Source organism: Dromaius novaehollandiae, chromosome 10 (genome assembly GCF_036370855.1).
Source record: "Dromaius novaehollandiae isolate bDroNov1 chromosome 10, bDroNov1.hap1, whole genome shotgun sequence".
NCBI lineage: Eukaryota > Metazoa > Chordata > Aves > Casuariiformes > Dromaiidae > Dromaius > Dromaius novaehollandiae.
In genome coordinates, this window is record NC_088107.1 from 11,828,126 (window position 1) to 11,844,026 (window position 15,901).

The 15,901-nt window shown below is 44.5% G+C and overlaps 1 protein-coding gene across 5 annotated transcripts in view; it reads right to left on the reverse strand.

Moving 5' to 3' along the window:
* PDE8A (phosphodiesterase 8A) overlaps positions 1-15,901 on the reverse strand; it is a 167,126-nt gene that overhangs the window by 42,824 nt on the left and 108,401 nt on the right. The window contains exons 1-2 of one of the 5 annotated variants that reach the window (XM_064517312.1): positions 1,081-1,219; positions 142-248 (exon numbers count right to left, since the gene is read on the reverse strand). The exons of the other annotated variants lie outside the window; for them this stretch is intronic. Of the exons in view, the coding sequence (XP_064373382.1) occupies positions 142-248; positions 1,081-1,204 (231 nt within the window). The 5' untranslated portion in view covers positions 1,205-1,219. Of the gene's footprint in view, positions 1-141; positions 249-1,080; positions 1,220-15,901 lie in introns of those variants that run through there. 5 annotated transcript variants of the gene reach the window in all.

The window sequence follows — 15,901 nt, forward strand, 5'->3', positions numbered from 1 at the left end:
GAAATCCTTGACTATCGGTGAGCTACATGAGCTTTAAAAATGCCTCTAATGCTACGAACTTATAATAAACCAAACCCAGCCAAAGCTCACACATAGAATAACTGCACAAACACATCTTTATTCACGCGCACATTTTGCTACCTCTTCCTTGAAGAACATTCCTCCTTGAAAAAGAAGAGACTCGTGCACTTTCTCAGACTGACAGGCATGACTTACACATGGGCCAGCCTCGCCAGGCGGGCACAGACCTGTAAGAAAGCGTATGGGAAAGCAGGGGTAGAGCCAGGCGTAGGTTCTTGGAAGCGACCATGATTGAGCCGAGTTTCTTGCCCAAGAGGCACGGTGCAAACTGCAGGAGTAACCAGAGCGTATGTGCATGCGGCAGCCGCCACATCCAGAACCCCCCAACTACCCTGATTGCAAAAGCACGTCTTTTAAAACCCCTTCCTCTGCCAACACAACCTCAGAGGGCAGCCTATCGCTCGGGGCCAGGGACCGAATCTGACAGGGTAAGGAGGGTCCTGCTGCAAACCAGAGAGCTTTGAGAGCGTGGCCTGGTCTCACCACAGCCCCACATTCGCTCTATCCCAAGGACGGAGGTAGGCACTAGGGCTCATGGTCACAAAAACATATAAATACTAGAATAGACTATAATAGTAATTAATCCTCAACCTTTTGAAAATGCAATCCCTTTTTGGCTCATGTGTGCTAGTGCAACTTCCCCTTCAGCTGCAGCTCAGCTCCTCTGGACTGGGGGAGCAAGGGACGATGTGCGAAGCAGGCTGCAGACAAGGCACCTGCAGGTAGCTTTAGCTGCAGCTCGCTCACTCCAGCATCAAGTGTTTAAACCCGCTGCTTGGAGAGGCAGCAGATAATCAACTGCTTTAAATGCTCACACACAGCCATTGCAGCCATTTTACCTTCTCTGAACGCACTGAACCATGGCTGCCCAGAAGTGCTTTTTCTAAAACTTTGCCTTTCATATTTGAACAGCATCTTTTCTGCCCAGTCGAACCAGGCCGGCCCTGGCACAAGGTGAGATCCCTCTCAAGGCAACAGGATTAGCCACATACACGATACCTGTCAAGGTGGAAGTCTTTCTACCGACTGCTGCATCCAGCTTAGCACAAAGCTTGCTATAAGTGATCTGCGTGCTGTAGCCACTAAATCGCAAACACTGAAATTGCTGATAGAAATACTTCATGTTTCCAATGTCCGGAGATAAGTGAATGTTTGGTAAATAAAAACAACTGAAATAAGCGTAAAAGAGACAGACCCAAACAACTGTGACTGATCTGATTAAAGTACAACCAACTCAAAGTTGACCTGATATAACCTGGTAAAGCACTTCTCCCTGTGAGTCACTTCACATCTCACCAGCACGGAATATACAGCAATGGTCTGTTCATGGCTGCTGCGTTTTCTCCTCCTTCAGCGAGGAAAGCCTTAAACGAGTTTGCTCAGTGACTAAACGGAGCAAGGAGTAAAGGGTGGAAATGAAGCCAGTTTGATCCACACGCTCGCTCTGGTGATGAACTGCTCGGTCACAGTGTGGGACACTTCAAAAGAGCCTGCATCCCACAGGTTTCCTGTTTGCTGGAGTTCTCATATCTTGGCTTGCTCCAAAATGCCTCTCTCACCAGTGCTAATTGGAGAGGAGAGCAAACCTCCTAAAAGGGCAGAGTCAGCCCCCCCACCCCAAATCCTTCCACTATTAACTACCGCGCAGTGCTCCTGTTAGGGAGGGGCAAACACATGCTGTCTGGAGGCTGATTTTCTTAAATCACTTATTTTAGGACTTTTCTGTGGGATGTTTCTAGGCAGTGCCCCGCGCAGCCCAAGGTACAGCTCGGGACAGCCGCCTCGCGCCAGCGCCCCGGGGAGCGGGAGCGCTCGTCCCAAACGCTGCTCCGCAATCCACGCCTGCTCCGTCACTTCCCTTCTGCCGCAGATGGAGCTGTACAGATGGCAGCAATGACTCCTCGTCTGTGCACGCACTCGCCGTGCGGAGCCCTGGCCTGCTGCTCCCAGCCCTCCCTGAAGGGCAGCTGGAAGGATTTCTGCTCCTGCGGCTTCACTCTCCTTTTCCAGGTTAGAGTCTGCAGGAGATGTGGCAGCCCATTTCCCCCGCAACCGATCTGAACGAAGAAGTGACATCAACTCGTACTGAATGGATTGCAGATGGAAACTCTTGCTGCACGGCTAGTATCTGCTTCTTGAAAGCAGACAATGAGAAGAATATTCCTGTTTGAGAAGAATATTCCTGTTAACAGCTCAACACTCAGTAACTGCCTGTTCAAGTAACGACTTCAGGCGTAAGGTCCTGACTCATTATTGCGTGACACAGATAACCACGACGATTAGACATAAGGCTTTATCGCTGGTCTTGATGGACTCCTGCCAGCAAAATTCATCACTTTACTGAGATCAATATTTTATCACACCATAATAATGTGTTTTATTTAGTTTTAAAATACATACTTAAGCTCTGTACATACACTAGTTGCACAACATAAACCAGCTAAAGTAAGAGTTGTTACAGAAAAATTTTGAGAGTTGCAATCAAGATAGCCTAGGAGCATTAGAAGTGTTAAAGTAATCTGAATTTTGATTATTCTAAGAAAAACAGATGAATTTTACAAAGGAAAAAAGGAAAAAAAATACCCTTCTTCCTAATCTGCTATTTTAAGTTTGGATTTATCACCCCAGAGCAGGAAAGCTCAAATGGACTCTCAGATTTTAGACTGTACCTTGAACTTTTGCTGATTCAGGATCTATTAATGGCAGAAATCTGAATTCCGGATGATAATACTCTTTCTCAAAAACCTCAGCCAAGAACACCTAGCTTAAAGCTAGGAAATAACCCCCTGGATCTCAGCTGGCATGACAAAGTCATGGATCCGTTCCACACGGTCGCATCAGCATACGGCTTCTACCCGAACCCAAAGGGGCTTTGTAGCGTGAGGCGGCTAACGTTTCTGGGCAAGAGCATCTCCGTGTTTAGGATGAGCTATAGGCTTTGGCTATTCACATTTTTCTTTCTTTATAGCAATCTTTATCACTTTTTGAAATATATGAACACTAATACAACCCATGGTCATTTACCTATTTCTTTTTCAGTGGACATCTACCTAAGTAGAGGATTTAAGATTCAGCTTCCTATTTTCCACGCACATTCTGCTAAATACTTAACACTCAAATGTTCACTGCCGTCCTTGACAGTATCGTTCTGTTACAATACATAACACCAGTGCAAGTTACGTACCACGCTGGTTGAGCCGATCTTCTTAACGCAAACCACAACTGTTTATTAGCATAAAATGAATTTTATAGTCCATGGGCTGAATTCTGACCTAGTCAGCAACAATGAAAATTCAGAGTAATTCCACTGAATACAAAGAAAATATGCTGGATTTATTCCAGTGTAAATGAAGTGGGAGTCTGGCCCCATGCAGTTATTCCTTTTGCTGTTTGGAGGTCACAACATGTAGAAGAAAGAGTAAGAGGGAACAAAGCGTCCAAGGTTATCTGCCTTTGCTCAACAGATTCAAGGACAAAGGTAAGCAGAGCTCTTAAAGACCCTACACTGCAAGTAGTCAATTTATTCTTTGCAGAAATCCAGAGAGAGAGTTCAACAGGCAGCTAAAATTTACCAAAATTGCTCTTCAGCCTAAATGAAACCTGTTAATTCCAGCTTTCAATATTTTTTCCTATCTTTGTTTCATAAAAGATGTAGACAAATGTCAAGCTCAATAATTTACATAATGTAGCATTCTGACTCAGTTCAATTTGCTTTGATAAAATCTAGCATTTACATTAATTTAAATCTGGTTCACACTGGTGCATCTCTGTCAACAAAACAATGCAGATTTAGATCTACCTTTGAAGGTCTGAAAATCACCTCAGGTTCTGTTCCCATATCTTTTTTCTTTCATCTATTTTCTGTTTTAAATAAATTCCTATAAGATTTATCTATGCTGCTGCCATTTAATGACACAACAGGCAATGCACACAAGGGGGTTATATACACTCTGTTTTCTTAATCCATTTTCTAAGTTTTAGTAACAGTGGTGAACCAGTTTTATATAAATTAGCTCTTGAGAGTCAAGGTCTGGCCTCTGATTCACGTCACTAGCAACACAAAATTTGGGTAGCTTGTAGTTTTGTCAGATGAAAAACTCTATTGAACGTAATGAGATGCCAAACCTCTAGAGTTCAGCTGTTGACTGCATCAGCTGTAAGACCCACCCAACCTTTTTCCTCCTCTTCCACTTGTCTGTCTAGAGGAAAGTTTCAAGTTAACCGAATTTCTCAGTAAGTTAATCAGAAGATTAAACAAAACTGAGACTTGTACTGTTCACTGGCATATCAGGACAAATAACTAAACATTGAGACTATTCTCATTTTATCAGTAGATAAGGTTCTACGGACTTTACTGGAAACCCACTATAGAGATCTGAAACAAGGATTTGATCCTAACCAATCTCAAAGGCCTACCAAAAAAACCAGGCATCTACTTAAAAAAATCAGTATTGCCAACTCTCAGTGATTTCTGGAAAGCACTGGGATTTTGGCTGTTGCTCGAGCTGATCTCGCCACAGAAGAAGGCAGCTCAACCTGCATGGTGAAAGCCAGCTCCGCCTGGGAGAAGCCGGGTTGAGGAGGACCCTTCCGATTTCTGGCTCTGCGTTGCACTTCCCTGCAGCCTACATATGCCAACCATTATTATACATGTTTGTTTGTTTGCTTGTATTCTGGACCTGATTCCCCACTGCATTTCTTTAGTGTTATTCCAACGCAACAAGTTAAGTTAAATTAGAACAGAGCTGGAGTAATACTGTTATGAAATCAGGCTCCCTGCCTTGTAGCACACTTTACGCACAACCAAGAACCCTCATTTTGTCTCTTTTATAAGTTCTCCTTCTAATCGTTATAGGAAATTTCCATTATCATGCTGCAAGCATGGTGCTAATAGAAGTGAATCGCTCCATTTTTGTTGGGAAAAATTAACGATGCTGTTCCAAAGTGACTTTTATTATTATTTGTGATGTGGTAAGGCCCGGGTGGCCTCTGGCCCAGACCGGTGGCCCACTGTGGTAAACTGTGTACGATTACAGCACAAAAAGGCAGTCAGCAATCTCTACCATTGTTAAAGGTCAGAACTTTAACACAGATCATGCTAATAATTTGGGGGAATTTTTTAGTTCTTGGTAGGATATTTAAGTAATAAACTAAATATTATTATCACTGAGCATGCCTATGGTACCCTTGTTAGACAGATCTCAAAGCTCACAGAGGCAAGAAATCATTGCTGTTTCCATTTTTGCAGACAGGGAAACTGAGGCACCGGGAGAGACAGATGGTCCCAACTTCCCGGAAGAGCCCGAGCCCACGGTGCCCCTTTGCCTGGCTCCGCATCTCCCACGCTCCCCCGCCGACGGACATCCACGGGCACAGGTAACGCTGGCACCACCTGACCATGCCCGATGCCTGCAAAACACCCATTGGTTTCTGACACTGAAAATGGTATTTTCTGATAATTCAAACACAATTCAGGTTATGACTGTAACCACAGAGTTGTGTGTTTCTGAGGCAAGCAGGTATAACTCTAGCAAAGCGACTATGCGAATCTGACACCGAGATTCCTCACTCTTAATGGACCATATACAGAAAAGGGACTGAATAAATTGCAGACAAGCCAGAAAAAGAAAGTCATCTACTCATTAATCCACACTGGCTTTTTCTATCCAAGGAGAATGATGTTGAATGGAAAACAGCCTTCTCACAACACAAGGCATTCAAATCTAGCATGCTGTATTTGCCGCAGCATCTACCTGACCCAGAGATCCTTTTTGGATCTACATCCTACACCCTGCTATGCACCAGTACATTGGGCTTAAAATTTCCTCTATTTGTCCATTTACATTAAAATATAAAAAATGTGAAATGCATGCTCCTCAACAACCCTGGAGATGTGAATACCCTTAAAACTGGTCTGTTCCGCCTGGTCATCATTTTGTCAGATGCTTTTATAACCTGAGTTTAAAATGCTCTAAACCGTCACAGTCTTAAAATGGAGACTGTTCACTGGGGTCTTCATTCAGGCTTCTCCCTTTCTGACTGAAAAATTTTTCACCTTTGGCCCAAGCTTCTCCATAGAGGCCACATAGGCACAACTCTTCCTCGGGAGGCCGTGAGCTTTCCCCCCTCTGGAATGCTCACTAAACTATAGCCAAGTAGCTCTGTGTGGTAAGGCCATGCTGTAAAGCATTTGTAGTTATATCCTGCACTAAAGAGAAAAATAGCAGCTTAAACGATCTGGCTTGTATTTTAGAAGAAATCTTTAAACCCTATAATAATGGTTTTCTATACATAGGTTGCAGAAATAGCTGCCTTTATCAATGCAAAAACAGCGGTAAGAACATTTTCAGTTCTTCAAAGTCAAACGCAGCTTTTCCGGGTACGATATCTTTTTGGAGCGCCCAGCTCAAGGGCAACAGGAATAGAATGCACAACATGCAAAAAAATGAATTGCTTCAGATGAAAAAAAGAGGACTTTTTTAAGGTGCTGGGACCTGATTCTGTGTTTTATTTGTGCTGACAAAATTCAAGTGTCAGCTGGAATGCTCCGCACGTCACAGAGAAAATGCCCTCCCAAGCCAGGCACCCTTGGGGCTTTGGGGATACTTGCAAGAAAGGGTTGTAACTGCCTGTGCCAAGCTACCTCCTGGGCAGCCGGACAGGACGCACACGTGGATATCGCATCCTGCTCGCTTTCCGTGGCTGTGCCAGTCTACTCCAGTAACTCGGCCTGCCTGGTTCTCCCCTCTGCAACCAGGACCAGCCGCACTCTGGATCTCACGAACCCCCCTAAAGGCAGCCACAGAAGAAGAGGTGTGTAGATATTCCCAGAAGCCTCGGAGGCCCGTTTGCTCTCCTCTTTACTCCTGACAGAGCCTGCCCATCCCGCTGGCTGCCGCAGCTGTAACCCCACTCCGGGAACCAGCTAACCCCTTGTGCCATGGGGTTGATATGACGAAGAAGTGCCAGTGTGCTACCCTCTCTCCAACTGCTGGCACAAATCACTTAGACCCAAAGGTAAGGGCTGGCAGAGAAGACAGAGAAGAAACTGATCTTCAAGTCCTGCAGGTGATCGGCCAAGAAACATTCAAAACCAGAGCATTAAATATGTTGTCATTGCAAACAAATAAATCCAGCATTGGTTTTACCAACCTCTCTGTCTCGCTGAAAAAGAACTTCTCGTTCACATACCCCTGCCCCAGGTGTATTAATTTTGTAGGCAGAGTGAGACCTGGCTCTTGCTCTCCCTCCCCCACGTCTGCAGGCTCCTTAGCACAAGTAGCACATTCTTCGGGCCCAGAGGGAAACGCCTGCCGCCTGCATTTTAACAGTTGAGCTGTGCTGCACTCCGGGAGATTTAAATATGGCACAGTAGTTCTATTGTTTGATATTATTAAAGCTGCTGGCTCTCTTGTAATTCTGCAGAAGCCAAAAGATCCTGGAGTACAGCGATAACCTCTCATCTGTTTCATATCTATCAACAAGTTCTCTTCTTTCTAGTGGATACCACTTGTTAGCTTTAGTTTGGAGATGACTACAGATGGAGATGACACAAGAGATCGCCATCACTGTCATTACATGCTTGATTCTTTCCTTTATGTACATGAATTTCTGTGGCACTTTTCATTAAACCACCTGGACTAGAAGAGGCTCAGCTGACTACAAGGAAATTCCAGTCCATCAGGAAGACTTCCAATTACTGTTGCTTTATGTCAAACAAACTTTTCATGCCTTCATCTATCAACACTGCGATTGCCACAAACAGAGCACGCAAAGCAAGAGAGTATAGCACAAAAAGAGCATGAACCAGCCAGTGGATCTGCTAAGCTTTCTAGCAGATCTTCTCTATTTTGCCCTAAGCTTCCGTTGGCTAAGGAACAGCCACGCTTTTTCATTGTCATTAACATCCTGCTGTTCACCTTGGCATCAGTGGAAGTCAGGCATCCCCGGCATATTTAAAGGCGGAGCAAAAGCACTTTACAAGCAGAACGCAGACAAAATCACCTAGGCCACAAGCTGAGAGCACAAACTGCCTCTGAGAACCTGCATGCTCCCGACGATGCAACCTAGGAAATTTTATGAGAAAAATGTGTGTATCAGTCTCCTCAGTAAGAGGCACCACCTAAGGTTTTGAACTGTGGGAAAGTATAGCTCGGGCTCCTTCACTGACCATAATGATTTTTTTCTATCTGCTGCTATCCATTGTCAGAAACCTGCAACTTTGGGAGCAGAATACATTTTCCAAGCAGTGTCAAATGGCCCACAGCAAACTGCTGTCTGGTCAGGCAGGCAGGCAGCAAGTTAAGGTTACTCCTCCTGACTGAGAATTGTACACGTGCTCGTGTGATTACTGCTTTATCTCACACATCTACAGCCTTGGCATACGTGGGTGCTCTGGAAGCACCAGCTGATTATAGGTTCCTCTGAGACGAGATGGTGAGAGCATGGAGCTGCCTCCTTTTCCTTCTTTCCCCCGTCCTCCCAGCTGCCTGCCACGCGAAACGCCCTCGCACTGCTTCCTCGGGCACGCCTGGCACCGGCTGGACACCGCTGGCACGTGGGTCTGGTCCAAAGGTGTGTGCTGCCCACCTGAGCAAGCAGGAACACGCTCGCGCTCTGGGCTGCCCGAGAGCGGCTCTGGAAGACAGCAGAGGCGCAGCCCCCGAGACACGGCTGTCGCAGACAGAGTAAGTGCAAGGTCAGTGGGACAGAGACCAACAGTGACAGAGAAATGTTAAATGGTGATAACAAACATTTCAGCATTTTTGTTTACTGGACCCCTGTTTCCCAAGCTAAATGCAAGTGTCTGTTGATACTTGAGAAAACCAAAAGGAGTGGCTCTTGCACTCAACCCTTTCCTAAGAAGAGACCTTGTCTCCCCTAAATGGAGGAAGACTTGAGACTGCAGGCATATGCAAGATGTCTCTTAAATAAAACACTGGGAAATTCACAGTAGTGTGTCCTTTTTTCACTCAAAGATTCAGTGCCGATTTTGTTTGTTCTTACCAATGACCAATCCAACAGGGTAGCTCTGGGTTCTGTCAGGAGGACAAAAACCGACAAACAGATTTAAGACTGCCGGGGTTCCCTTCTTCCTTTTGACTACTAGCAACTCACTCACTAGCTGAGGGGATGAGTGAGCAGCTTCCTCTAATACAGATGCCTCTTCATTTCTGAGGACCTACAGGGGAGTTTGAAACTTGACACTGGTCTTGTACTTGAGCCTAGCTCAGTCAGACACAGTGCTTCTGCCAGCCCACAGGGCTCATTAAATACTACGCGCTCAGTAGATGGGATTACTCTTTTTTTTTTAAGTACAGTAGAACCTTTTTACAGTTATGCCAATTCCCTCCACACTTTGCGTGTCTTTAGTAAAGTGGGTTTTTCATTATAATCAGAATTGCAATTAAGCAGAATTTGATGCAGCAAAACAGCTTTTCATTCTGGTTCTCTCGTAAACAGAATTTCTCTCTATCTAGATTTATGGCAGGAACACTCCATTTGATTTAATTTAGCTGAAAACAGTCTGATGAAAAATCCTTAAGTATATTTTTACTTTCGATACAAAGCAATCTCTGCAGGTTCTGCCTACGAGTAACATTTCTGTTACAAAAGAATTGCCGGATCTGCAAAGAAAAGACACTGCTGGTGTAAAATGTGTATTTATGGAGCATGCTTTCCTCTCTAGAAACGCAGAAGTGGCCAATATGTTACCATCTCCAGGTAAAGTTTCATAGGACTAAGGCTGCGGCAAGCGGGGTCTCAGCAGAGCAGTGTCCCACTAGGCAGCTCCTTCTTCATAAACAACCCGTCGACAAGGAAACGCCTCCAGCACTCTGCTATTATAGCTGTTAACTGAGAAACAAATTCAGCTGGGTATCAAACATCTCAGGGTGAAATCCTGCCCGCGGTGAAGTTCATCGACTTCAGTACAGTGTGGATATACCCCCTCCAGGTATAACGTTTGTATTTCCCAAGTAAATTCAAGCCATAATTGTGCAAATAATAATCTATAGATGTTGAATAGCCTCATATAAATCTCTGTTTAATCTGGAGACTCCCAGGAAAGAGAGGCATTATCTGGGGAAACCTGCATCAGATACTTTCACCAGTTACATGAGGACAGTGAGACTTTCAGAGAGTCTCGCTGCAGCTGGACTTTGAAGGCGAGATCAGCAGCATGCAGGAAGGAGAACACAGGGCAAGAAGAGAAGAGGCAGAAACACTGAATAAATCCGGAATGTAATGCAAGCATTCACTGTACGGCTAACCTGCAAACACAGACCCACAGGTAATCGCAGTATAAAATCATTAATCCTAGCGAGCACCGAGCTAGCAGTGGTTAAAAGGTGCATTTGCTCAAGCACATGCAAGCCCTCCATGTGTCATTTGGACAGCCGTTTTAAAACGGTCCTCCCCTGGAAACTCTTTTTGCCAGAAGCTTCATCTCTCCCCTCAAGGTGCAAGTCCTCAGACGCACGCGGCGGGCCCTCTGGTAGCTGCTGCTCAGCCAGCAGTACTGCGTGCCACCCCGGAAAGGGCAGGTCCCCTGCTTCACCCCGGCGAGGGCTGTAAAACCCGACCACAGCAGAGTCTAGACCAGCGCAGCAAAACAGCTTCTCAAAAATCAGGATCACCCGCTATTTACCAATTTCTGCACAATTTTATCAACACCTAAGTCTACCTGGCTCAGCTGTGAAGGGTTGATGTTGCAGCTGGGACTCGTACAGACTTTTTAAGATAGGAAAGAGGGCTGGGAGCGTGCCAGTGCTCCGGCGCACGTGAAGAGCACGTCTCAGGCCCCGCTAACCGCTAGGAAGAGGCTGGGCTGTTCTCAGACAGCGGCATCCTCGCGTCACTTAAACAACAATGCTGAATTAGAAGAAGGAGCCACATAAAAGAACAAGGCTCCACTTAGCAGTTACATAATAAAACAGTGCCAAAATAACCTGTGCAAAAAAGGAACCCAATTAGTTGCAAGGCAAACTGACACCTGTGCAAAACCCCCCTCCCTTGAGGTGTGACTTTTGGCATCTGACGAGATGGAAGCTCATTTAATCTGTTTTGCAACTATCCAAAACATGTTTCCACCCTGAACACTTCTGCTTTCTCACTCTGCTGATTTTTCTAAGAAAGGATGCAACGGGCCCAGGCCTTCTGCTGCAAGTGGGAAAGCCTTATGCCGAAGAACAAGAACAAACAAGAGAAAATAGACATTCAAGTCCTGTCTGGCGACACCATTAACAAGTTCACAGGCACCATTTCCTTCTTCCTCCCCTGCACCAAGTGTTTCTTCCCAGACAGTGATCCAGACTGCTGATAGCTCTGGCAGGGAGCTTTTACCAGAAATTCGAGCAGGAAATGTTAATTTGCAAGCCTCCGTGTCCTCCCTCCGGGAAGACGGACGTTAGATCTGCACAACCAAACTATGGGGCCTCGGAGCTCCTCAGGCCTCCTGCAACACGCAAAGGAGACACGTCCGGATATCTCTAGTAAAGCTGAGTAAAACACCAACTGTTCTCATTTATTTTCTTTTTCTTATTTCCTCCAAGCATTGAAATACTAGAAGAATGTCCAAAGCAAACAGAAAAATTCTATTAATGAAATATCCAATTTTGTGTAGTTTTGTGGCATGACTCTGAGCTCTGCCTGATTTCTAGCACACAAAATCTCACTGGAAGTCTGTAGGGCTGGATTAAAAATATACTATTGCTGAATGTAAAAATTCTACTACATTTCTAACTACATTTCATCAGTCTAATGGTAAAGATAATCTGTGTGAAACAGTAAACATAACATATAAATTACTACTTCAGATATCAGGGATAAATAGAGTTTTCTAGAATAAAGTCCAATGTCTCAAGTTAAAAAAAAAAAAAGAGAGGAGACATTCACTTTATGAGCAGTTCCAACAAAACTACAGTAAAATTATAGGTCACTTGAAGAATTTAAAAATCAAAATAAACATATAGGCTTGATGAAGAATGGCCTGACTCTTGGAAAGCTTTACTACTTACATAGATCACTTAATTTCTTTTTCTTCCTCTACGAACTCTGAACATAAGGCTGTAATTACTTACTATTGGAACAGGAGAGAACAGTGTTCTTGATTAGGAAAGCTTTTATCAATCATGGGAAGTTTCATTTGATTTGTTTTATGTGTTTGTATGTTCCTTTGAGCCAGGAAAAATGTCCTTACCACATTCATACTTGTGTGGTTAGCAGATTTTTCTGCATCTCTTTTGTCCTTATCCTCCAAGGACAAAACAAATGGTGGACTGCTTAAATATTCAACTTTGCAATTTTAGTGCTACATTGTGACAGCGATGTATTTTGACTAACTGCATAAACCACTCACATGTACGCTCTAGGCAGCTGCCATGCAACACCAATGTTCTTCTACTATTTTTTTTTTCTTTAATCATTGCTTAATTTGAACCAATATGTTGTACTCTGGATGACTTCAGAATATAGTACGAGGTGCATAATTTAATCCAGTTATATTTTGTAACGTAATTTTGCTAAGAACATTTGAATGTATTTCAACAAAACAAACCTTCTGCAAAACAGCAGGAAAATATAAGAGGTGGCATCAAACCACTACCCCATTAGACATAAATTACTCACAGTATGTTCCCCACAAAACAGAGTAACAAAATTTGCAGGCCACAATATGAGGTTGTACCCAGAAATACTTTCCAGATGAAGCAAGCAAGATTTGCAGTGGTTTTGTGACACAATCAGCCATTTCCTTCTAGTGAAAGAGGGATGATCTAGTGCGTTTGGTGCACTGCTTCGGTCGCCTCACACACCTCCTTTCCCTTAGTTTGACAAACGTGGAAGCATAAAAAGGGCACTTGAACAAATGTAAGCGTCATCGTGGCTGTGTCCTTTCTGCCCCGCACAACTAGCTCTGGAGGCAGAACAAAGCGATCATCCGTGAATTGCTTTTGTCAGGTAAATTAACAAATATATGTTGACTACCAGGTGTGCGAGGTATCTCAGTGTCCTGTCGTCACTCCTAACCGATACAACCCTGTCATTGTTACCCAGGTACTCTTCTTGTGAAGTAAGGCAGGGCTTGTTTGGACCATAAACTAATACAATTTAAACCATTTAAGATTGATTTTTTTAGTAAGAGAAACATGTCTATATTTGGAAATAATATTTTCTGATACTGTAAACATAGAACTATGGGGCGCTCTAGTCACACCCCTAAGTCATAGTTTCTGATATCTTTAAACAACAAGTACAACATACTGTACTTCTACTTCAGACAGAGTTTTAATACAGAATTCATAGTGTTTATGACAACTTAATAGCTTAACTGACGATTCTGCTTTGCAATTCTGCTTTGTATTTTGAGCCTATTCTATTTTGTTTTTAATTTTGCATGGCATACAGAGTGACTGGGACTACCACGTGTATGGTTTGCTATTTTTTCTAGGGCAAGAAGAATCTTTTGCCTCTGAAACTCAAGAAAAAAACACTTTTTTTCCCAAATTTGATTTTGAAAATTTAGTTACAGCCTTTATAAACAGCACTATTCAAATTAATGTTTCCCATGACAGCAGCTTGTGACATGGTCTGCAGTAAGAAACACCTCCTGATAATTGTAGACCTGTTTTTTAAAGTTCACAACAGTACCATTTTCTTCCTGAAAAATTCCATTATTTCCAGTCTTTCTGTCATGCAAATTTATTTTTATTGTCTTTTTAATTTAGTTGCTGCTGTTACACCACTCTGTGGCGCCTACTGGTTGTTTTCTTGACATCTCTCTCCTAGTTATGGATTTCATTGGGCTGGAAAACCAGCTCTGTTAGCTGTGTCCGGGGGACGGCGAGCCACTGGCAATGGCGAGAGCATTCATTTCCCTCTCTCTTCTGTCAGCTAACAGAAGACCGAACAACTGGAGCCTCAGGCTGATGATATCAGCACTCCGGGAGTCAGAGGCAAACATCTGGAATTTATTTCTTAGAAATAAAATAAATGACATCTTTTTAGGAGTTTTAGCTTGCACCTGTACTTATAAATCTCCTCCATGAGGGCAAGTTATGAATAAATTTGATCAGGAACAGAAGGCAGAAGGCTCTGATTTTGAGCCCTTTGGCTCAACCCCTACGGAGGGCCCCAGGAAGAACAGGACCGTGATGCCCTGGAGGCACAATTTGTGCAGAGCTCTTTTCCACCGGAGGATAACGAACACACTCTATGAGGCCTCCTGGGGCCACCGTGCTTTCAGTGCACATGTGCAGCCAGCTCGGTTGTTGAGAGCAGGTAGGGGGTGGCAGCACTGGTGCTCTTGGTGCCCCCGCTCTGATGATGGAGTCTGGCCAGCCTCACCCTCCGCACAGGCAGCAGACTGAGGAGGTGCCTTTTCTTCCAACCTTGCCATTGGCAGGAGGAAATATAGTCCTGAAGGCTATTTTTGTTGTTTTTAATGCTGAGTGGTTCAAACTCCAGCATGAGCTGCGAAGGGGAATGGAAACGAGGAACCGCAGGAGGAATTTAAGAGGGCAGTACCGCAAACGGAGAAGTGACGGGGGGGCGCAGGTCAAAAGAATCAAACGCCACCGCTGTTTTCTGATGGGAGGGCACAAAGGTACAGGATGAACCTTAGAAAATATGTAGAGGAGCGAAGAGGGAATACACAGAGAGGAAGAAGGGCAAGAAAGAAACAAAGAGAGAGAAGCCCCAGCCAACTGTTTGCATGAAGCACTACCTTTGCCGAGGCCCTGGGCTCATTGTCTGCAGCCCTCTCCTTTCCTGCGCCTTTCCTGCGCCTCCCCGAGTGCAGACAGGGCTTGTTCCAAATCGGAAGGTGACTGATGTGGGTCCGGTGCTATGGGCAGATCTACACGAGGGACTAGAGCAACCACTTTATTTTTACTTGGGCAGAGTGCAAGGGTTTCACTGCAAGCGTTTAAGTGACTGAAGCGAAAGTTGACCATTTCCTACCCAACCAGGCCTGGTGGCCTGTCTTGGAAATGTTCATATTTACAGATTGGTATGATCAGAATGAGACAATTCCATTGCAAATGAAACCCAGCACCTGGAAAAGCAGAGCAAATTCATTTTCTTTTCATGTGACCATGTTACCATGGGTATGGTCTGTACTACAGCCAGCACATTTCTCTACGTCCTGGTACTGGTCCCCATTCATCCAGCTGGGCGCTAGAAGTCCAGGAACTGCGTATTGCATGGGAGCCAGTCGTATGCCTTTCTGACCATAACGGAGGATACTCAGAGGGAAACAGTATTTTTGTTTCTGCCCAGAACCAAACACCAAGAAAACAGAAAAGACAAAGATAACTCATCATTGCAATGAGGCAACAGCCCACATGCTCCAGACTCAGTAGTTCACGCACTCAAACGCCTTCCAGTTACTGAAAACATCACTGAATCAGTGCCGCCAAACTGAATTTAGCAGAGAAGAGCAATAGACAAAATGTTCTCTTTATACCTTATCCAAAACCTAAACAAAACAAGGGCAGACTCAAGCCCGCCATGGCAGCCCCGTCCCTGTACACCTCTTCAGCACATCCCGTGGGTCTGTCTGTCATCAGACATTTCCTGGCTTTCTGACTGCTCTGTAGGGCAACCCCACGTCATGGTTTTGTTGTTGTTGTTGTTTTTAAAGAAAGGACTTTAGAAGATTTCTTACAAGAACTGCTTTCATGAAGTGATCAGCTGCTCTTAGCCAAATACACAAGCTGTTTGGGGAAAAGAAAAACCGGGTTTGGAGAGACAGTAATGTTAAGGCGGGGGGAGCCATCTGGAGATAGCGAGACATAGAGCACCGCTAGGGAAGCCCAAGACG